Consider the following 23124-nt stretch of genomic DNA (forward strand, 5'->3'; position numbering starts at 1 on the left):
AGGTCAGTAATAAAAAGATTAAATAAGATTGGTCCCAAAACTGATCCCTGAGGAACTCCACTAGTAACCTCCCTCCAGCCTGACAGTTCACCTTTCAGTACGACCCATTGTAGTCTCCCCTTTAACCAGTTCCTTATCCACCTTTCAATTTTAATATTGATCCCCATCTTTTCCAATTTAGCTAATAATTCCCCATGTGGAACCGTATCAAATGCCTTCCTGAAATCGAGGTAAACTAGATCCACTGTGTTTCCTTTGTCTAAAAAGTCTGTTACCTTCTCAAAGAAGGAGATCAGGTTGGTTTGGCACAATCTACCTTTTGTAAAACCATGTTGTAATTTGTCCCAGTTACCATTGACCTCAATGTCCTTAACTACTTTCGCTTCAAATTTTTTTTCCAAGGCCTTGCATACTACAGATGTCAAACTAACAGGCCTGTAGTTGCCCAGATCACATTTTTTCCCTTTCTTAAAAATAGGAACTATGTTAGCAATTCTCCAGTCGTACAGTACAACCCCTCAGTTTACTGATTCGTTACAAATTCTTGCTAATGGACTTGCAATTTCATGTGCCAGTTCCTTTAATATTCTTGGATGAAGATTATCTGGGCCCCTCGATTTAGTCCCATCAAGCTGTTCGAGTTTGGTTTCTACCTCACATGTGGTAATATCTACCTCCATATCCTCATTCCGATTTGTCATCCTGCCATTATCCCTAAGCTCCTCATTAGCCTCATTAAAGACTGAGGCAAAGTATTTGTTTAGATATTGGGCCATGCCTAGATTATCCTTAACCTCCATTCCATCCTCAGTGTTTAGCGGTCCCACTTCTTTTTTCTTTGTTTTCTTCTTATTTATCTGGCTATAGAACCTTTTACTATTGCTTTTAATTCCCTTTGCAAGGTCCATCTCTACATGGCTTTTCGCCTTTCTCACTTTATCCCGACATGTTCTGACCTCAATAAGGTAGCTTTCCTTGCTAATCCCTCCCATCTTCCACTCCTTGTAGGCTTTCTGCTTTTTCTTAATCACCTCTCTGAGATGCTTGCTCATCCAGCTTGGTCTACAACTCCTGCCTATGATTTTTTCCCCGTTCTTGGGATGCAGGCTTCTGATAGTTTCTGCAACTTTGACTTGAAGTAGTCCCAGGCCTCCCCCGCCTTTAGATCCACAAGTTCTTCAGTCCAATCCACTTTCCTAACTAATTTCCTTAATTTTTTAAAGTTAGCCCTTTTGAAATCAAAAACCCTAGTCCCAGATCTATTTTTGTTTATCCTTCCATCTAGTTTGTACTGAATTAGCTCATGATCACTCGAACCAAGGTTGTCCCCTACAACCATTTCTTCTACGAGGTCCTCACTACTCACCAAAACCAAATCTAAAATGGCATCCTCTCTTGTTGGTTCTTCAACTACTTGGTGAAGGAATCCATCAGCTATCACATCCAGAAACATCTGAGCCCTATTATTGTTACTAGCACTTGTCCTCCAGTCTATATCTGGGAAGTTCAAGTCTCCCATGATCACCCAATTCCCATTAGTGTTTACTTCATTAAAAACATTAAAGAGGTCTCTATCCGTATCCAAATTGGATCCCGGCGGTCTGTAGCACACCCCAAGCACTATCTCAGGGGAGGGTCTAGTAGCTTTCTTTCCCAGTGTGATTTTTGCCCAGACAGACTCTGTCTTATCCATTCCATCACTTCTTATTTCTTTACAGTTAACCTCATCATTGATATACAACGCTACTCCACCACCTTTGCCTTTATTTCTGTCTTTCCTAAACAGCACAGACCCTTCAATACCTGTACTCCAGTCATGACTACTATTCCACCATGTTTCTGTTATCGCTATAATATCCGGGTTCACTTCCTGCACCAGTAGCTCTAGTTCCTCCATTTTGTTACCTAGGCTCCTCGCATTGGTGAACAAACATCTTAATTCTTGCTGTTTGGCTTCACTAATATTCTTTACCCGTTTAGGCCGAGACATTCTACCACCAGTATCACCAATTAGACTGGTATCTACACTACCCTTCCTCCATCTCTCCATTCTCCTGCCCATGGCTGTATCCTCTCTTACTGTGTTTTTTTCCTTCTCAATGTTAAATTCCGGCGTGGAGATTACCTGGACATCTCCCAACCATCTCCTCCCAATTCCTAGTTTAAAGCTCTCTTCATCAGTTGTGCCAATCTCCATCCTAGAAGTCTATTTCCCCCACTCCTCCATCTGATTCAATCCTCTTCCCATCTGTCGCTCCAGCGTTTTACCGACTGCCGCCTGGAACCGCACCGCTCTGAGCCTTCAGTTCACCCTCAGCACAGTACAGCTAAATCTCCCCTGTATCCAGGTGGGCTCTGCCTGCTCTCCCCTGCCAGCCAGAACCTCTCCTCCCAGCTGGGCATCTGATATCACCGGCCCCAACAGCTTCTCCCCTGTCCTTTGTCTTCTGTCCCAGGTAAATCGGTCGCCTGGGCCTCCTCTCCTCTCTTCTGTCCTCTGGCCCCTCTGGCTGGAACCGGTTGGTCAGGTCACCGGGCTCCTGTCCCCGCAGCCCATTGTCCTCCCACTGCCCAGAACCTCAGTTCATTTCCCAGCCTCAGTGACACACTCAGGGCCCCTGAGGACAACAAGTGAGAGGGGACGCCCCATCCGGCCCTGGGCGGGGACTGGCTGGCTCAGGGGGGGCAGGGAATGGGGCAGGGGCCCATCCCCTCTAGGGGGCGCCGGCTCCCATCCAGCAGTGTTGTTCCCGTTCTGTGGCCTCCACGCTGGGTCTCAGGCGTCCACCCCCCCGGGCATGACACCCCCTGGTGCCACCCGTCCCCCCTTCCACCCCAAGAAAGAGGCCCAGCCCCAGAGGCCCCTTGTTGGGGTGCATTGGTGGAGGGTGGGGCTGTGTATGTTACCATGTGTACATGCTGGGGGGGGGGGGCTCTCCAGGCCCACTTACCCCTTCGGCACACACACAGTTGTGGGGGGGGGAGCCCTCCCCCGGGGTTTCTGGCCGGCCCAGTGTTTACGAGCGGCTGGTTCCTGGCAGAGCCGAGATGCCGGTAAGGCCGCTGGCTTCCTAGCAGCCGTTAGCGGAGGCGCACGGCAGAAAGCTAAACAGCAATCACAACAAAGGCCGCGTGCCAGAAGGGGAGAGCGTCGGGGGGCTGCTGGTCGCTCCCCAGAGCCCCCCCCATTGCCATCACCCCCCCTCCCCGCTGCCCACGAGGGATCTCCACCCACCCCCTATTTGGCCCTCGGTGTCGGTGCCACCTGGCAACCCAGAGCTGAGGCCTGTGAGCTCGGTGCATGAGTGGGGATGGGAATGGGTTTGCTAGAGCAGCTCCCCCGCCCCTGCAAGGGCCAAAGTGTGGGGAGGGGCTGCCAGGGGGGATGTCAGTGTGTGTGTGTCCCAGCTGCCCCCTGCTGGAGGGAACCAGGACTGCCCCGCTCTGTGTCATAGCCCCCACACTGCTCCCAGTGAGTGGGGATTCCCCGGTCGGCCCAGCGGCAGGGCCTGGGGCCCCAGTGGGGAAGCGCCATGCGGGCTGGGAGGCTGGAGCGCCAGGTTACACTGCTTCCGGGGCGGCCGTTCTCTTCTCTCCTGCCCGTGCCGCTCGGCCAGCTCTGTCCCCGGGCCTGCCAGGCTCGCAGCCATCGACTCTCTGGGTGAAACAGCTGCCGCACCCCTCCCCAGAGGGGTCGCATCCCAGTGCTGGGTGAGGGTCCCTGGATACTAGCCCCCATGCCCCAGGCCAGAGTGATCCCATCTCCCCCAGGTGTAACACACACTCCCGGCGCGGGTACAGGGGGGCTGCAGGGTGCCGGGGGGCTGGTTTGCGATTCTGTGTTTATTACAAATCTGGAGATTAACAAGATGCAAAATAACACAAACAGCTGCCTCAGCACATCCCCTCCCCCTCCTGGTGCTGAGCCCCCTTGGCCCCCCACCTGTGGGGCTGGGTGGGGCAGAACCAGCTGGAGGGAGGGTTTTGGGGGGGCTATAAGCAAAGCCCATTATCGGGGGGGAATCACTCTGTTACCCCCGGTTGCCAACGCTCCCTGCCCCGTCGCTGCGATAACTCCCCCTGGGTTCACACTATGCGGGTGGGTGGGGGGCTCCCCTGCACCCTGGGGGCTCTGCCCATGGGGCTCCTAGCTGACATCGATGGTGGCGTACAGGACGGGCTCGGGGGCAGGGGCCGGGCCCCCCCGCTTGGCCTGCAGTGCCTGGCGGTCCAGCTCGGCGTAGGTGAGTCCCTCGGCGACGGGGTCGGGCTCCCGGGGCTGGGAGGGGAGAGAGACACGTGTGTGTGTGTGTGTGTGTGTGTGTGTGTGTGTGTGTGTGTGTGTGTGAACACCAACACACACACACACCAGACAGTTCTGATCCCAGCCACCAGGCTGCAGCGATGTCCCCCACAGCCCCCGTCCCCACATGCACAGTTGCTCTGACACGCTCTGTCCTGTCCAGCAGGGGGCTCCCGAGAGCTGCTCTTCCCCCCACACCCCGGGAGTCCAGCAACACCCCCACCCCCTCCAGCCCACAGAGCCCCATGGGGCAGAGATTAGGGAAATTCCCCCAGCACCTGCCCCCCACGGAATTCCGCTGACCCTACCCAAACCTTAGACAAATGCAAACGTTTGGAGGACGGTTTGAGGGAGGTCGAGGTGAGTTGGGGGGGCAGGGTCAGGCTCTTATTCTCTGTGTTCTGGGTCTCCTGCCCCTCTCAGGGGGGAGCCCCGATGCTGATCCCCAGCTCCGGTGTCTGCCCTGAGGGGGCACGGGGGGGCCAGGCAGAGTCTGGGGCCTGGTGTCAGAACATGGCTCTAGTGGACCTGTGCAGGGCTGGATGGTCCATTGGTGCGGGGGGGGGGGGGGAGAAGTGGGGGGCACTTACCAGGACATCCAGCTGCGTCCCTTCACCCCTGAGGGCATCTGTGGAATAGAGACACCCCCCCAGTGAGCGGCTGGGTCCAGATCAGGGCCCTGGGCCCAGCCCCCCACCCCATATCTGAGCTGTTCACAGACTGGCCCGCCTGCCCCGCAGCACACTGGGGTGGGGCAGGGTCACTAGCCCCACAGTGCAGTGGGGGAAACTGAGGCACGGGGTGGGGCGCCCCCAGAGGCACTCAGTGAGTCAGGGCTGCACCCCACATCAGCATGTCCCCCCACAGGACACAGACTCTGCCAGGGGACACCCGCCCCTCCCCCCTGCTCCATGGCTGCCCCCTCATGTGTGACTTACAGACTGTGGTTGCAGGCTCGGACTCCCTATGGGGAGAAAGAAAGAGAGAGATAGTAACAGAACCCAGGAGTCCTGGCTCCCAGCCCCCCTGTTGTAACCACTAGACCCCACTCCCCATCCCGAGCCAGGGAGAGAACCCAGGAGTCCTAGCTCCCAGCTCCCCTGATCTAACCATTAGATCCTAGTCGCCTCACAGACCCGGAGAGAAAACCCAGGAGTCCTGTGTCCTGTATCAGGTAGATCTGGGGTGGGGAGCAGAGCTGGGGTCTCACCTGCTCTGTCTCGGGGCTGGTCCTTTCCCTGCAGAGACATGAAGCAGAATCGTCCATGATTTGACCCGGATCCCGTGTACCAGCCCTGCCCCTCAGCCCTATAGGGCAGCTGGGATGGGGAGCCCAGGAGGGAGCCCCCGCCCACGCTCTGCCTGGGGAGCATCTCACCCTTCAGCTGCTGAGTCTGGATTCCCTAGAGACAGGTCCGCACCTGCTGCACCACTGCACCCCCTGCTGGGCCCCTGCCCCACCCCCTGGGTTTCCTTCCCCGTCTCCCATCCAAGCCATGACCCCTTCCCAGCCCGGCTTAGCAGCGGGTTTAACCCTTCCCTCGCTGGGCGGGACACTCACTTCCTCGGGTTCGTCTGTAGCAGAGGAAGGCCACGAGGAGGAGGAGGAGGCCGGCGGCCGACGCGCTCACCCCGGTGATGATGGGGATGCTCAGCTTCTGTTCTGATCGCCCTGGGAAGCAGCACCGGCCGTGAGCGCCATGAGCGGCTGGTTCAGTACCTGCTTCCCCTGCATCTCCCCCCAGAGGACCCAGGGACTCACAGCAGAATAGTCTATGGGACTAGTGGGGGGCAGGAGAAGAGGGGATTCTTGGTAATAGTGGTCAGGAAGTTCATTCCCAATGGCAGAGGGCTGTACTGTACTGTACCAGCTCCCTGTCCTCGGCATGTGCTCAGAGCTGTACGGACTCACACCTGGAGTCACTGCGGAGCAGGTCTGGGTGCGGCTGTTCCTATTTGGGAGGAGGAACGTCCCTGTGTCTGTAGAGCTACAGGGGAACTTGTCTGCCAACCGGGGCTGTGTCAAACCAGGGGGCGCTAATACTGACAGCCCAGACTCGCTCTGAGATCACCAGTGGGGGTTGGGAATAGGGAGAGCAGCTGTTCCGATTTTATAGGGACAGTCCCAATATTTGGGGCTTTTTTTAATATAGGCTTCTATTAGCCGCCACTCCCCTGTCCTGATTTTTCACACTTGCTGTCTGGTCACCCTAGCTTGGAACCACAAGGGATTCATCATTTCGGGTCCAGTTTTCATGTAGACAAGGTCTTAGTCCATCTTTCTATCCCTCACCAGACGTGCGCCCATCTGTCCACTGCCCTACGTTCCCATGGACCCACATTCCCACTGACCCATGGCCGTCCATCCCCATGGATCTGTCCATCACCCTCTATGTAGAAGAACTGAACCCATCAGTTCTGTCTGCAGGGACCATCCCCCTCCAAACGGCCCGAATGGCCCCGTGGGCGTCTGAGCAGGGAGCCCTGTTCCCTGGGGGATGGATTGTTTGATTTTCTCGCTCACCTTCTCCCTCCGGCTCCGTCGTGGGGGGTTCCGGCTGCTGGGGCCCAGCTGGGTCGGTTCCCTCTGTGGGATGAGAACGAGCGTCAGCTGGGATGGGGGAGTGAACCGAGCACCCAGCCAGTGGCCCTGAAACTCCATTGGCTGCTGCTGTCCCCTGGCTGGGGAACCCCCCAGTGACTCCGTCCCCGCTCCCCATCTGGACGTCCCCTCTGCTGGGCCCAGGACTCAGGGCAGAGCCTGGCTCTGAGCGTCCCATTGGGGCCAAGAGACCCTGAGGGCCCAGCTCTGGGTGGGGCTGGGAATGGGGACATGGAGCCAGGCCCCTCACCTGTTACCACCAGCTCCACGAGGTCACTGGGCTTCGACCAGAGGGGCGGGAACCACTTGGTGCGATATCGGCAGCTGTAGCTCCCTGCATCTCCCCAGTCTGTGGGGCCCACAGGGTGGGACTGTGCGTTGGGGGGAAGCTCTCCCAGGCCCTGTCCCCACCAAGCCAATCTGGCATCTGTCCAGTGACCCCCCCACACACATGAAATGAGTCTGGGGGGGTTCAGATGGGGCATTCGCTGTGGGGATCTGCCCCCGTCCCACCCAGGCAGCCCTTTGTGGCTCCCGCTGGGGGCGGCTCCTTGGGCTGCACATACCTGTTCCTGGGGGAGTTGATAGCGATTTCTTGCCCCCAGTACTGGTACCTGGTCCTGTGCTTCCTGAGCGGGTGGGAGCTGCTTCCGTTTCCAGCTGAGTGTCGTTGTTTCCCCCTGTGGGAATAGAACCAGCATCTGTCAGGGGTAGGGCACAGGCGTGAGAAAGTTGGAACCCTGGTATCTGTGGTTAGTTACGCAGAGAATCTCTCCTCCTCCAACCAGCAATGGCGGCTCTTCCCCAGGCTGAGCCGGCGTCCCTGGGGAGAGGACGGGACCCAGGCATTCAGGCCGGCTCAGCGCCCCCGGGATCCCAGAACGGGGAGGATCGGCCCAGCGAGACCCTGAGCGCAGATACAGCCCCTGCCTGGCTCCACAGAAACTGGAACCAAAATCATCACTGACTGGTATTAATTACCAGGAGCCCCTGTCCTCGGCTAGCTCCCCCGTGTGCTCAGAGCTGTACAGACACACGACACAGAGATGGTCCCTGCCCCAGCCAGGTGCCATTCACACCTGGAGTCACTGCGGAGCAGGTCTGGGCGCGGCTGTTCCTATTTGGGAGGAGGAACGTCCCTGTGTCTGTAGAGCTACAGGGGAGCTTGTCTGCCAGCCGGGGCTGCATCAAATCAGGGGGCGCTAATACCGACAGCCCAGACTCGCTCTGAGACCCACTGAGCGCCCAGCTGGGTGTGGGACTGGGAGCAGGGACACTGAGCCGGGCCCCTCACCTGCTATCACCAGCTCCACGGGGTCGCTGGGCTCCGACCAGATGGGTGGGTCCCACTTGGTGCTATATCTGCAGCTGTAGCTCCCTGCATCTCCCTGGCTCACGCTGCAGATGGGAAACTCAGCCACGTCCCTCACGAGGTCCGTCGAGCACTGTGTGTCCTGCTCTCCAGCTTTACTCAGAAGGAACCTCGCTCCCCGACACCAACACTCACACTGGATGGTCACGGCTCCCCCCAGGGTGACCTGCCCGCTCGGGTGCAGGGAGATTTTCGGTTTGGGGTAGCTGGGCTCTGCAGGCAGGAGGAGACAGGCCATGAGACACAGACCCTGGCACGGTCACTGCGCCCCGACCCCACAGCCCGACCCCAGTGACGAGGCCAATACAGGGGCCTGCAGGGAGGGTCTCCTGGATGCTTTTCCCCTGAATCCAAGACCGAGCTAGCAACACAAGAGACACGAGGCCCCCCACCCCTCAGCAGGGCAACGGTGCGGATCTGTGACGAAGTGAGACTGTTCGTACTGGGGGCTGGGAATGCTGGGTGCAGGCCTCTAAGTATCTAGCAAAGCAGAAGGCCAAATGCCTGACACTCTGTCTCCTAGCAACTGATGGCCGGGCCCCTCCCTGCAAAGGTGCTGGCTGAAGGTGTTGGAGACAAAGGGGTCAGGTGACCTTCTGGCCCGGGAAAGAAGCTGAGCAGAGAGGAGGGGCCGGAGGGGGTTGGGCAGACTGGAGCTGGCTGGGGAAAAGAGGGGATGCAGAGAGAGAGGGCTCTGATCCCCGGGGGCTGAGAGGCCCCAAGAGGCACCTAGCAGGGGGGATCCGGTTATCTGTGCCTGCAAGACCTGTGTTGGACTGTGTTCCTGTTGTCTAAATAAACCTTCTGCTTTACTGGCTGGCTGAGAGTCCTGGTGAATCGGCAGGGAGCCCGGGGGTGCAGGGCCTGACTCCCCTACACTCCGTGACAGGATCCATCTGCCAGGAGCCCAGGGAGGGGTGGCTGGGGCAGGGCAAGGAGAGGCCGAGGGGACCTGGAGGCCAATTGCGTTTTCTCTCCATCGGCTGGGAAGGGAGAAATCAGTTCAGTGAGGAATGATCACAAGTGAATCAGAGTTTGCTGGTGTAGCAGGAACTGCTGGGGAGTGTCACACTGGGAACTATTGCTGAGCTGCCTGAACAGTAACTGCCATTGGCTGAATTAAACCCACTTCATGGGCAACAATTTACATTCATGGAGCCCCAGGAGCTGGAGTTGGAACGTCCCAGGCACTAGGCTGGAACCCACCGCGCTACGGTCCCGTCGCGGCTTCTCTGTTCCTAGGCTGGTTTGTTGTATTTTGAGCCCTCCCCTTGCGCCGTCTCTGTTCGCTGCTCTGAGCTCCAGCTCAGATACCTGCAGCGATTTCTCCAGGCGATGGGTTGGCTTCTCAATGAAACAACTGTCCCTCCACTGCTTTTTCCAGAGTCCCTTTGCTCTCGGACAAATTCTCTCTTCCTGTTGCTGCAGCTGAAGGTTTTCTAACAATTTACTGCCCGGTTCCTCCTGTAACTTTCCCCTCCTGCCTCTGTCTTTCCTCTCTCTGCCTCCCCCTGTTCCTGCCATCTCTGCCCCTTCTCAACGGGACTTTCTCCCTGCCAGCTCCGTGCCTGGCCCCTTCGATGACACAGCTCGGCCACCGGGTCCCTTTCCACTGGCTCCCGCTCGCTGGGTCCCTGCATTTCTGGTGCCGGTTGGTACCTTGCTGGCTGCTGGTGTCTCTCCCCGGCGCTGGGCAGCCTCCCTCCAAACTCTACCAGCCATTTCCACCAGCAGCGCTGGGGGTGGGGAAGGAGCTGCTGGCTGCTGTCCCCCTCTGGTTTCTTTCCTTCCCCACCACAAAAAATCCCACCCCAGGCTCGATCACCCCCGACTTCCACTGCCCGGGAATCCTGGGGGGTCTCCCCACAGCTGTTGTTTCCAGGCTGCTTCTGAGCAGCCAACGTGTGCAGCTCCCACTGCTCTGTAACCCGACAGCCCCCAGCCCAAGAGGGCATCACACAGCCGGCCCTGGAAGGCCGTCACAGGCTGGGGGTGGGGCCAGCTGGGCAGCCCCTGGGCCCCGACTGCTCTGTGCGTCCCCAGAACCGGGGCAGCCAGGGGAGCATCCCCCTGGGAAAGGCCCCTGTTCTGCAGCTCCCCCCTGGGGCAGGGATCCCCCCCCCGCCCTCCGCCTCGAACCTTCAGCAGCTGCTGCAGCCACCTTGCTGGGGGAACCCGCTAGTGGTTCTCTCCCTGCCCGCCAGCCGGGCGTCCCCTCTGCTGGGCCAAGGGCTCAGGGCAGAGCCTGGCTCTGAGCGCCCCATTGGTGGAGAGACCTGCGATCAGGGGCGTGCACAGGAATATAAATGTGGCTGCTTTTGCAGGGGAACTTTCTGTGGCCCCCCAGGCAGAGGAGCTGGCTCTGCTCCCCGGAGGAGTTCTGTGCTCCGGCCCCACTGATTTGGGGGGGCCCTGTGCCTGCTTCCCCTCTTGCACATGCTCCTGCCCCTGAGGGTCTGGCTGGGTGCGAGGCTGGGAGTGGGGATACTGAGCTGGACCCCTCACCTGCTACCACCAGCTCCACGGGGTCGCTGGGATGTGACCTGGTGAACTGGTGCCATTTGTCATGATAATAGCAGCGGTAGCTCCCTGCGTCTCTGCGGCTCACGTTGCAAATGGGAAACTCAGCCAGGTCCCCAGCCGGCTCCACGTCGTGCAGCGCGTTCTGGGTTCCCTCTTTGTACAGAAGGAACCTCATGTTTTGGTACCAACCCCAACACCGGACGGTCACGGCTCCCCCCAGGGGGACCCCCCCGCTGGGGCGCAGGGAGATGGAGGGTTTGGGGTAGTAGGTCTCTGCAGTGAGAAGGACACAGGCCGTGAGACAGACCCCGACACAGTCACTGCGCCCCGTCCTCGCCACACGGTCCCAGAGACGGTTCCCCTGGGAGAAAACCCAGCCAGAGGAACCTCTCCGAGATCCCAGAGATTCCTGAGAGCTATGCCCGGCACTGCTTGAAATCCAGAGCACCCCTCCGCACCCGTCTATCTACCTAAATGGGCCCAGAAGTTCCCCACAATAGCAGGACCATTCTCCCCCTTACACTAGGAGCGGGGTCAGTGGCAGCCCTGCCCGTCCATCCGGAGAGTGAAATGAATCGGTTTCTCCCCCAGAGCCGGGCTGGGAGCCAGGACTCCTGGGTTCTATCTCTGGCACTGGGAGGGGAGTGGGGTCTAGTGGTTAGATCGGGAGAGGGCCAGGAGTCAGAGGTGCTGGGTGCTGCACAGACACAGTGAAAAAAGGCCCCGCCCTAAAGCTAAGCCCTGAGGATCTAACATGGTGCAGGAGGGATGATTATCCCCCATTCAGACAAGGGGAAATGGAGGCGCAGGCAGTTTAAGTGACACCCCAAGGAGTGTCCCATCTGCCCAGAGACCCCCATGACGGTCTGGCTGGGTTTGGGGCTGGGAGTGGGGATGCCGATCCAGGCCCCTCAGCTCCTACAATGTCCTACTACAGGAATGACTGCATTGTGCCCCAGGGCCCAGGGAACGTGACTGCAGGGGCCTCAGTGAACCCGGCCAGAGAAGTGGCTCAGCAAGGGGAGGTGCCAGGGGATGGAGCAGCCCCGCACTCCCTGGGGGCAGGATTCAGGGCGAGGGGGTGGGGGGTGAAGAGGGTGCTAAGCCCCTGCCCAGGGGGCTGCTGTGGAACCTGCAGGTTCGGGTGTGAACAGGCTGGAAATCGCTTCCTCCTCCACCCGCCCAGAGCTTAGCTGAGGGGCCGAAAGGTTCCCTGTGCCAGCGCTGTGCAGGGTTGTGGCCACGGCCGACGGAGGGAGAGCCGGTACAAATTACCGGGGCCTGGCGATCCGGAATGGGGCCTGGGGCCTGGCTTCCCCCCATCTTGTCGGCCCTGTTTAGCTGATCTGCCCTTGCCGGGGGGACCGAGAACTTTTTTCAGCGGGGACCGATCCCCCACTAGGCAGCCCGGGCTCTGGCACACCCAGGGCTCGGCTCCTCCTGGCCAGAGGCTGTTGGGCTTTCCCGGGCACCGGCCCAGTCAGAGGCAGTGGGGGAGGAAGGGAGGATCCTGCCGGCCAGGCTGTGGGTGAGCTGAGCGCTGCGACCGGGGCTGGGTCTCCCCACAGCGCTGCGTTGGGCTGCGCCCCGCTGGGGGGGATACGGAGCAGCAGTGGGGCTGGGGGGGGGTGAAGGGGCAAAGCAGGGAGAGGACAGACAGAGGGGAGCACGGAAAGGGCGGATGGGTGGGCAGCAGAGGTGACATGTGACCGGCCACTGCCTGGCACCTGCCCGCACCCACCAGCCGCCGCTGCTGCTTGCGTCGGGTGCAAACGGGATGGGGGCAGGGCCCTGCTGGCCAAGAGATGGCACGAAGTGGTGCTATTGGCAGCTGTAGCTCCCTGCATCTCCCCGGTCTGTGGGACTCCCGGGGTGGGGCTGTGCATTGGGGGGAAGCTCTCCCAGGCCCTGTCCCTTCTAAGCCAATCTGGGAGCTGTCCAGTGACAGCCCCGCGGCATATGGAATGAGTCCAGGGGGTGTTCAGATGGGGCATTTGCTGTGGAGATCTGCCGCCATCCCACCCAGCCAGCTGGTTGTGACTCCCCCCGGGGGCAGCTTCTTGGTCTGCACAAACTTATGTCTCGGAGGGTTGATGTCAGATTCCTGCCCCCAGCCTCGGTGGTACCTGGCCCTGTGCTGGTTGGGAAGTTGGTAGTTCTCATGTTTGCCATCTGAGTTAGGTTGGGTGTCCCTGTGGGAATAGAATCAGCGTCTGTCACGGGTAGGGCGTGGGGTGAGAAAGCTGGAGCCCTGGTGTCTGTGGTTAGTTATACAGAGACCCCCACTCTCCCAGTCAGCAATGGTGGCTCTTCCTCTGGGGAGAGGACGGGACCCAGGGATTCGGGCTGGCTCAGCGCCCCCGGGATCCCAGAACGGGGATATTCGGCCCAGCGAGACCCTCAGCCGGCACGCAGCAGGGGCTGCGTTGATGGACCCACAGGGGAGTGGTCGGCCCCACACGCTGCATCTTTGCCCCACCACCAACCTTGCACATCCACTGCGTCATCGGTCATTGGACTCCGCCGCTCACCATTGTTGGGCAGACGGCTGGCGGGCAGGGATCTGGCCAGTCCTGATGCGGGAGAGAAAAAACATATGGGACAATTTGTCTGTTTTTCAGAAAAAGTCAGGACAGCAGCAGGAGGGCTTAAATACAGGACTGTCCCTTTGAAAGCGGGATCAGGGGTCACCCCTGACTTCACTGAGGGCAGGGCCAGGTTCTGATCTCAGCCCCCTGGGATCTATACAAGGAGGTTGAACTGATTTTTGGGGTGAAGGTTCAGGGCTCAGCTCCTCTTTTCCTTTCCCCCACCCCCGTCCTGAACACTAAAGTTTCCCCTGCCCCACAGATACTCACGTTCCGACACCCCGCTCTGCCCGGCCAGCCAGCAGCCTGGAGAGGAAACGTATCGTTAGGGACCAGATCCCAGAGCAACTGGATCCTATGGGGCCGCCGAGAGCGGGTTTGGGCCCTGGTGAAAATTTTTGTTCGGGCCCCCCCAGCATGGACAGACCAGCTAATGAGGGCTGATGGGGGCGGGTGGGGGGGAAGCCGGGGAAGCCAGGCCCCAGTAATTTGTACCAGCTTCCCCCCCCTCTCGTCGGCCCTGCCTACACCCTGGTCTCAGATCCCCCCAGCCCCCCACATAGACACACAACTTGGCCTCACATCCCCCACCCACATGGGCACACGCCCTGGTCTCAATCCCCCGCCCCCTCCATAGGCACAGACCCTGGTCTCAGATCCATGTCCATGGACACTCGCCCTAGTCTTAAATCCGCCCCCCCTCCATGGTCAAAAGCCCTGGCTGTCTCCAAAACTCACTGAGGAAGAGGACGATGAGAGCAGATGCCATGATGGGACAGTGAGGGGCCCCTCAGCGCTGCCTCCAACACCCCGGTACCGAGCTCCACCAAGCCTCAAATAAGGAACTCAGCTGGTGGTTCCGGCAACAGGAAGTCGGTGAGGCTGTTACCCATGAATGATCTGGAGGATGGTGTGGACTGTACCCTCAGCAAGTTTGCAGATGACACTAAACTGGGAGGAGCGGTAGATACGCTGGAGGGTAGGGATAGGATACAGAGGGACCTGGACAAATTAGAGGATTGGGCCAAAAGAAACCTGATGAGGTTCAACAAGGACAAATGCAGAGTCCTGCACTTAGGACAGAAGAATCCCATGCATTGCTACAGACTAGGGACCGAGTGGCTAGGCAGCAGTTCTGCAGAAAAGGACCCAGGGGTTACAGTGGACGAGAAGCTGGATATGAGTCGACAACGTGCCCTTGTTGCCAAGAAGGCGAACGGCATTTTGGGCTGTATAAGTAGGGGCATTGCCAGCAGATTGAGGGATGTGATCATTCCCCTCTATTCGACATTGGTGAGGCCTCCTCTGGATACTGTGTCCAATTTTGGGTTCCACATTACAAGAAAGATGTGGAAAAATTGGAAAGAGTCCAGCAGAGGGCAACAAAAATGATTAGGGGGCTGGAGCACATGACTTACGAGGAGAGGCTGAGGGAACTGGGATTGTTTAGCCTGCAGAAGAGAAGAATGAGGGGGGATTTGATAGTTGCTTTCAACTATCTGAAAGGGGGTTCCAAAGAGATGGAGCTCAGCTGTTCTCAGTGGGGGCAGATGACAGAACAAGGAGCAATGGTCTCAAGTTGCAGTGGGGAAGGTTTAGCTTGGATATTAGGAAAAACTTTTTCACTAGGAGGGTGGTGAAGCACTGGACTGGGTTTCCTAGGGAGGTGGTGGAATCTCCTTCCTTAGAGGTTTTTAAGGTCAGGCTTGACAAAGCCCTGGCTGGGATGATTTAGTTGGGAATTGATCCTTCTTTGAGCAGGGGGTTGGACTAGAACCTCCTGAGGTCTCTTCCAACCCTGATATTCTATGATTCTAAATCGATGATGTCTCATCTCTTCCTGTGCCCATCACACATTGTCTCTAATGTGCAGGCGAAATCTAGTGCGGTCAAAGTAAGCAGAGGGCTTTGCAAAACCCAAAAAAACCCAGGGACTGTCAGCCTGGCCAAACATCATGCAGCTCACAGCTTGTCTGTGTCTCTATGGAGATGGGGGAAAAGGTCACCCTCAATGTACCCCACAGCTTTGAGGAAGGTGCATCAGGCTGAGAGCCAGGTGAACATGGGGTCTGGTCTTCCATCTTCCACTGACCATGATTTCCATGAAAATTCCATCCCCTTTTCATTCTGGGTTCAAGCCTGACTAATAACCCATGTAGGTAAAGTTAATACGTGATCATGCAACTAAAGGCTGGTGTCGTAATGGAGGTGCATGAGGGGGCAGAGTTAAGGCCATTCAGGAAATCTTAACTGTGGCATTTCCTGGTGCTGGAGGATTTCACTCTGCAGCCTTCCCGCTCAGCCTGCCAACCTGCCCACCTGCGACACAAGCTGTGGCACCGGGTGAGCAGGAGGTGCGATGGGGGACGCCAGGGTTTGCTGCCCCTTGTGCCATAGCTGAGCGGTGATGATGGGTTTACACTGTAACGCCTGGTTCTAAGGGGCTTTTCTCAGCATGTGAATTAAATCAACCAGGTTCAAAAGAAAACCAGAGAAAGAGAAATTCCATCCCGGGCCCCCAACGGGTCACCAGCCGGGAGAGACCCAGGGACCTTCTAATGCCCCCGCAGAGACCCTGCCCCCGAGCTGGAGAAGACACTGTCAGTAGTTATGTGGCCAGGCCCCTAGAGAGGGACGTGACACAGGCTTTGTTTATACGCCATTGGCTAGAGGGCAGCAGGAAGATGACCACTGTGACGAAGTTGGGGGGGGGCGGTTCTCTTGTTTTTTTCTTTGTTTTTTCAGTGGTTTGCTTGCTGAGGGGTTGGGACTCAGTTTCTCTGGATGTTACTGGTTTAACGAGGTGAGGAGAGAGGGAGTTTGTTGTTAACAGAGGACCGGAGAGGGAACTCGGGACCCCAGCCGATGGCTTGGAGAATGGATACCTCCTCCCCCCCTTCAAGTCTCCCCTCATACGCCCGTCCTGCAGCCACCCACCCACCCCCTTTCTGTCTCCTCTCAAATTCCTGTCCCCACTCGCTCCCTGATCTCAGCCCATCTCCCCTCTAATCCCTCCCCCCCACCCTCGGCCTGTCCCCCAAACTCCCGTCCCAGCTGCTCTTTGCAGAGGGTCTCACAGGCCCAGAGGGCTCAGGGGGGGTTGGAAACTCTCTCCCTCGCCAGCGTTACCCAGGCCGGGGGCCGGGGCTCGTTTCAAACCGAATCCCTGGTTCTACTCGGCTCCTGGGCAAACCCCCAGCAGCAGCCGCTCACAGGCAAAGCTTCCGGGTTAACCCCCCGGCCAAGGAATCACACCCGGCCTGTCTATTGAAACGGGGGCTGAGCGACCGCGGCCAACAGCCGGAGTCAGCCCGGCTCCAAGTCTCGCTCCTTCGGGAGTCACCAGAGCAGAGCCGCTTGTGTCCAGACCAGCCGGGCTGTGGGGGGAGGAACCGGTTCATTCACTCTCCGGACAGACGGGCAGGGCGGCCGCTGACCCCGCTCCTAGTGTAAGCGGGGGAAGAGTCCTGCTATTGTGGGGAACTTTCCTGGCTCATACCCGCCCCGGTGGGATTGGCTAGTGAAAGGATCTGAGTCCTCGCTCCCACTCCCTTTACCCAGGGCCCTGCCTGACCTCGAGGGATCCCCTTCCTCCCTCCTGTGCGGCAGAGTCCTCGTAACCCCGGCAAGGCTGGGCCCCGGATCCCTGGGGGCTCGACCCCCAGTCTTGTCATGGTCACTTAGGACAGGGGCGAGGGTGTCCCCACTCCGGGGCTCTCTCTTTGCACCGGCTGCTTCCCTGACCCACTGATCAGTACATAGAGTTCAGAGCACGAACAATTTATCAAACAGCAACTCATACAAAATAAGTAAAAATGGGGAAGGTTAAAGGAAGGTGAAAGGAAACAAGGCCCGGGGACACCACACAGCCGCCTCTGAGGGGAAAGGAAGTTCACAGTTTGTTCCTCACACGTCCCACATCTCTTTTCCAGGCCCCGGCCGCGCCACCGGTGATAGCCCACGGTGACAATCTGTACCTCAGTGTAACACTGTGGAGCCCCCTAGTCACCACTACGATAGAATTATGATCGGTTGGGTACCAAGTTGCCTTGTGAAGCATCATTTTAAAAGTCTTGATCTGTTGAACATTCATGCCCTGTTGCATTGAATGTGTGTCCCAGACTCATAGGTTGTGCCCACTCTTTGCCCTGTGCAGTCCCTGGGGGGAACCCCCTTCAGGGAGACAGCCCTTCTCAGGGGTCCACTCTCTCTCCTGGAGCCGCACCTCTCTGACCCTTAGCACGTCTGTCTCTCTCTGTGGGCCCCCTCAGGGAGTCCACTCGCTCTGGACCCCCAGGGTCTCTACTGTGGAATGATGCAAACCTCAGGCCTGGCCTCCCCAGCCCAGCACATCCCAGTCTCCCCTGCATCCAGGTGGGCTCTGCCTGCTGCCCCTCTCCAGCCCAGAGCCCCCCTGCTTCCCAGCTGGGCATCTGAGATCACTGGCCCCAAGCCCCCCTCTGTCCATTGTCTTCTGTCCAGGGAAACAGGGTCACCTGGGCCTCCTCTCCTCTCTTCTGTCCTCTGGCCCCTCTGGCTGGAACCAGCTGGTCAGGTCACCGGGGTCCTGTCCCCGCAGCCCATTGTCCTCCCACTGGCCAGAACCAGCTGTGACTCCTGAGCTGGGTCTCCGGGTCACCAGGTCACCAGTCGCTGGGGTGTCCATCCTCCAGGCCATTGGCCGGGGTCCCAAGTTCCCTCACTGATCCTCTGTAACAACAAACTCCCTCTCCGCTCACCTCGTTAAACCAGTGACATCCTGGGAAACTGAGCCCCACCCCCTCAGCATGCAAACCATTGGAAAAACAAGGAGAAAACAACACGAGTTGTGGCACCATGTGAGGAGCAGTTGCGATGGGGGATGCCTGGGTTTGCTGCCCCTTATGCCATAACTGAGTGGTGGGCATGGGGGCTCTGGGCTGATCATTGGGCAGGGGGTTGGGGTGCTGGATGGGGTGCATGGTGCTGGGTCTAGGAGGGGGCTCAGGCCTGGGGCAGGAGACTGGGGTATGGGGGGTGAGGGGTGCACACTCTGGGAGGGAGTTTTGGTGTGGGCGGGGGCTCTGGGATGGGGCAAGGGGTTGGGGTCTGAGGTGTGAGGGCTCTGGTAGGCCGCTGGCTCTTGGAGGGGGCTCAGGACTGGGGAAGGGGTTTGAGGTGGGGAGTGAGGGGTGCGGGCTCTGGGAGGGAGTTTGGATGCAGGAGGCGGTGCTGGGCTGGGGCAGGGGGCTGGGGTGCAGGAGCGAGTGCGGGGATGGGGCAGGGGATTGGGGGGCAGGGAGTGAGGGGGTGGGCTCTGGGAAGGAGGTTGGGTGCAGGAGGGGATGCAGGGCTGGGGCAGGGGGTTGGAGTGCAGGAGGTAGTGCTGGGCTGGGGAAGGGGGTTGGGGTGCAGGAGGGAGTGAGAAGTGCTGACTCTGGCTGGCGGTGCTTACTTCAGGTGGCTCCTGGTCATCAGCGCAGTGGGGCTCAGGCAGGCTCCCTGTCTGCTCTGGCCCTGTGCCGCTCTCAGTAGCAACAGGAACCACCCTGTAGCTCCTCAGAGATGAGCAGGGGGTTCCACACGCTGCCCCCATCCCGAGTGCCGGCTCCACAGCTCCCATTGGCCGCATTTTCCGGCATTGCAAGAGGGCAGAGACAGGCTCAGGGATCCAGGGCATCATCCAAGATCTCCTCCCTCCCCACTCCCTCCTCCACACACGACACCTTCACTGGCTGGATTTCCCATCTGCTGGGCACCAGGGTTCGTGGAGCCTCCTGGGGTCTGGCTGGGTGTGGGGCTGGGAGCCGAGGTGCCGGGCTGGACCCCTCACCTGCTACAATGATCTGCACAGGGTCGCTGGGCTCCGAGTAGGCAGTTGGTCCTGTTCTGTTGCTATAATGACAGGTGTAGCTGCCCCCGTGTTCCTGTCTGGCTCTGGTGTCACCCTCCTTCTGTCTCTCTAACATTGTAGCAGAGCTGCAGCTCTGCTGTAGTTGGGCTGAACATGGATTAGTCTTTAAAATATTCTAAAAAACACATTTACTCCAATTGTCTGTCAATGTGCTGCATGCACAGGAGTGCGGGGTGGAGGGTGGGGGGGTTAGTGGGAGAAATCTGAGTCCTTTGAGCAAAGGTCTCTGAAAAACATGTTTGCAAAATCCCCCGGTTATTCTAACATTTTCCTGCTCACACCTGAGGCTCAATCTCTGGCTCTGCTTCACCCCAAACCCCTCTCAGCCACTGGGGATTTAGCTCCGCTCTGCATGGTGCTGGCGGCCCCTTTGGGGAACGGATATTTCCAAAGCTGTTCAGTGTGTGGAAGGGAGCCCGGGTCAGACAGGGATCTGTGGGATCTGCACCCCTCACCCCCTGCCCACGTCCCTTGTCCTTAATGTGGAAATTCCCCCAGCGCCCCATTCTCCACAGATACTCACGTCCGGACACCCCTCTCTGCCCAGCCAGCCAGCAGCCTGGAAAGCAGATGGGTCATTAGGGACCAGATCCCAGAGCAACTAGATCCTACACCCTGGTCTCAGATCCCCTCCCCACCTGCCATGGGCACATGCCCTGGTCTCAGATTTCCCCCCTTCCCCATGGACACATGCCCTGGTCTCACATTCCCCCATGGACAGACACCCTGGTCTCAAATCCTCCCACCCCATGGACACAAGCCCTGGCTTTATCCGATACTCATCGAGGAAGCGGACAGTGAGAGCAGATGCCATGATGGGGGCAGTAAGACGCCCCTCAGTGCTGCCACCAACACCGTGGTGTCCAGCTCCACCGAGCACCAAATAAGGAACTCAGCTGCTGGCCGCAGCTACAGGAAGTCGACGATGTCTCATCTCTTCCTGCGTCCATCACGCATTGTCTCTAATCCGCAGGCGAAATCTAGTGCGGTCAAAGTAAGCAGAGGTCTTTGCAAAAGAAACCAAGGGACCTTCAGCCTAGCCAAGCGTCATGCAGCTCACAGCTTGTCTGTGTCTCTGTGGAAAGGGGAAACAGGTCACCCTCAACGTACCCTGCAGCCTTGAGGAACGTACATGAGGCTGAGAGTTAGACAACCACGGGGTCTGGTCTTCAATCTTCCAAGGACCACGATTTCCATGAAAATTCCATCCCCTCTTTATTCTGGGTTCAAGCCCAACTGATGACCCATGTAGGTAAAATTAATACATGATCATGCAATTAAAGGCTGGTGTCGTAATGGAGCCGCATGAGAGGGAGAGTTAAGGTCATTCAGGAAACAGTAACAGTGGCATTTCCTGGTGCTGGAGGGTTTCACTCTCCAGCCCTCCCTTTAAGTCTGCCAACCTGCCCACCTGCGACACGAGCCGTGGCACCGTGTGAGGAGCAGGTGCAATGAGGGATGCCTGGGTTTGCTGCTCCTTGCACCATAGCTGAGCAGTCATGTCAGCTTTACACTGTAACACCTGGTTCTAACGGCCTTTTCTCAGCATGTAAATTAAATAAACCAGGTTCAAAAGAAAATGGGAGGAAGAGAAATTTCATCCCAGACCCCCAGTGGGTCAGCAGCCGGGAGAGACCCAGGGACCTTCTAATGCCCCCACAGAGACCCTGCCCCCGAGCTGGAGGAGACACTGTCAGTGGTTATGTGGCCAGGCCCCTAGAGAGGGACGTGACACCAGTTTTGTTTATACGCCATTGGCTAGTGGCAGCAGAAAGCTGGGGGTCAGGGGCCTCCATTCCCACCTCTGGGAGGGGAGTGGGGTCTAGTGGTTAGAGCAGGGGGGCTGGGAGCCAGGACCTGGGTGTGATGGTCACATCGTTGCCCGTCAGTTCTCACACAGCGCTGGGTAACGTCGGGGGCACCATGACTCGAGGGCACCATTAAAGGTGCTGCAGGAGCCCAGCTGGATGGTCCCAATGGCTGAATCCTGAAGCCCCCTGCTCACCTGCCGCCCCCCAACTGCCCGGGAGCCTCTCCCCATAGCTGCTCTTGGCCCCATGGAGCAGGAGGGGGACCAGCAGCAGATTCACCCACAACTAACAGCCCCCAAACTCTGCCTCCCCCCCCCCTCTTCCCTCCATCTTCCATTCTGCCTCCTGTTCTATCCCCGTTCAAATTTGCCCCTAGCCTGGCCCCTTCACACCCCCACGTGTCCCCCTCACACCTCCGTCCCCTGCCCTGTTTCCCCTGAAATGCCCATCCCCCACCCTCTTAGGATGGCCACCATCTCCCAGTGTCCCCAGTGGGCTCAGTGCCAGGCTGTCCTCAGGGAAATGGCGCCTACCTGTGGTGGGCGTGGGGGTGGCAGGGGACAATTGAGGGTGGGAGAACGTGAGAGGAACATTGGGAGGGGGGCTGTGGGGCTGAGGGCGCAGGGCAGTGAAAGGGAAGAGGGGAAATGGAAACCACCCCCAGTATTTTGGGGGCATCTGGGCTCCCCCCTCGTGAGCGTTTCTGTGTGAATCTGCCCCATGGCCAGGGGGGACTGGTTGATGTCACCTGCCCCTCTCGCCTCTCCCCCAGCTCAGCCAGAGTTTTGGTGGGAAAACAAATCACTGCCCAGTTCACTGACCCCGACACCTCCGCCGGTCCACCCCACACAGACCTTGGTCCATCTCCCCTCAAAGCTCCCCCTTCCCAACCCCATCCCATTTCCCCTCAATCCCCATCCTCTCTGCCCCGTCCCACCTCCCGCAAACCTCCCCACCCTGCACCAACCTGGGTCCATCTCCCCCCCCGCCTGCCCCCCTACACCCCTCATTCCCCCTTCCCGTTTTGCCTCAAACATTCCATCCTGCCCCCCCGACCTCAGCCTGTCTCCCCTCAAACGCCCGTCCCGTCGCCTCTCCAGCACCCACCCACTCGCCCCCTTTCTGTGTCCCCTTAAATTCCTCTCCCCGACTCTCTCCCTGATCTCAGCCCATCTCCCCTCTAATCCCTCCCCACCTCGGCCTGTCCCCCCACACTCCCATACGCTGCTGATTGCTGGAGAGGGTCTCACAGGCCCAGAGGGCTCAGGGGGGTTGGAAACTCTCTCCCTCGCCAGCGTTACACAGGCCAGGGGCCGGGGCTCGTTTCAAACCAAGCCCCTGGTTCTACTCGGCTCCTGGGCAACCCCCCAGCAGCAGCCGCTCACAGGCAAAGCTTTGGGGTTAACCCCCCGGACAAGGAATCAAACCCGGCCGGTCTATTGAAATGGGGCTGAGTGACCGCAGCCAACAGCCGGAGTCAGCCCGGCTCCAAGTCTCGCTCCTTCGGGAGTCACTGGAGCAGAGCCGCTTGTGTCCAGACCAGCCGGGCTGTGGGGGGAGGAACCGGTTCATTTCACTCTCCGGTTGGATGGGCAGGGCGGCTGCTGCCCCTGCTCCTAGTGTAAGCGGGGGAAGGGTCCCGCTATTGTGGGGAACTTTCCTGGCTCATACCCGCCCCGGTGGGATTGGCTAGTGAAAGGATCTGAGTCCTCGCTCCCACTCCCTTTACCCAGAGGCCTGTCTGACCCCGAGGGCTCCCCTTCCTCCCTCCCGTGCGGCAGAGTCCTCGTAACCCCGGGAAGGCTGGGCCCCGGATCCCTGGGGGCTCGACCCCCAGTCTTGTCATGGTCACTTAGGACAGGGGCGAGGGTGTCCCCACTCCGGGGTTACACCGGATGCTTCCCTGACCCTGGAACCAGCTGGTCAGATCACCGGGGTCCTCTCTTTACAACCAAATGTCCTCCCACTGGCCAGAACCAGCTGTGACTCCTGAGCTGGGCCTCCACGTCACCAGGTCACCAGTCACTGGGGT

General features: G+C 58.8%; 2 protein-coding genes across 5 annotated transcripts in view; both read right to left on the reverse strand.

The window, feature by feature from the left end:
- LOC120393548 (mucin-5AC-like) overlaps nucleotides 1-23124 on the reverse strand; it is a 353632-nt gene that overhangs the window by 24867 nt on the left and 305641 nt on the right. The window lies entirely within an intron of this gene.
- On the reverse strand, nucleotides 4015-14214 carry LOC120393550 (leukocyte immunoglobulin-like receptor subfamily B member 2). Of its 4 annotated transcripts, XM_039518175.1 has the most exons (11): nucleotides 14127-14214; nucleotides 13659-13694; nucleotides 13287-13373; nucleotides 8200-8490; nucleotides 7472-7585; nucleotides 6828-6890; nucleotides 5865-5975; nucleotides 5514-5541; nucleotides 5242-5267; nucleotides 4894-4931; nucleotides 4020-4279 (listed from the first exon to the last, which is right to left on the reverse strand). In XM_039518175.1, the coding sequence occupies exons 1-11, from the start codon at nucleotides 14155-14157 to the stop codon at nucleotides 4148-4150; spliced, it is 957 nt and encodes a 318-aa protein (XP_039374109.1). In that variant the 5' UTR covers nucleotides 14158-14214; the 3' UTR covers nucleotides 4020-4147. The 4 variants fall into 4 exon arrangements, with proteins under 4 accessions (XP_039374107.1, XP_039374108.1, XP_039374109.1 ...); XM_039518173.1 differs by lacking the exon at nucleotides 5514-5541 and having other exon boundaries at nucleotides 4015-4279; XM_039518174.1 differs by lacking the exon at nucleotides 5514-5541 and having other exon boundaries at nucleotides 4015-4279; nucleotides 7520-7606.

The sequence above is a fragment of the Mauremys reevesii genome, unplaced genomic scaffold, assembly GCF_016161935.1.
Source record: "Mauremys reevesii isolate NIE-2019 unplaced genomic scaffold, ASM1616193v1 Contig23, whole genome shotgun sequence".
Taxonomy (NCBI): domain Eukaryota; kingdom Metazoa; phylum Chordata; order Testudines; family Geoemydidae; genus Mauremys; species Mauremys reevesii.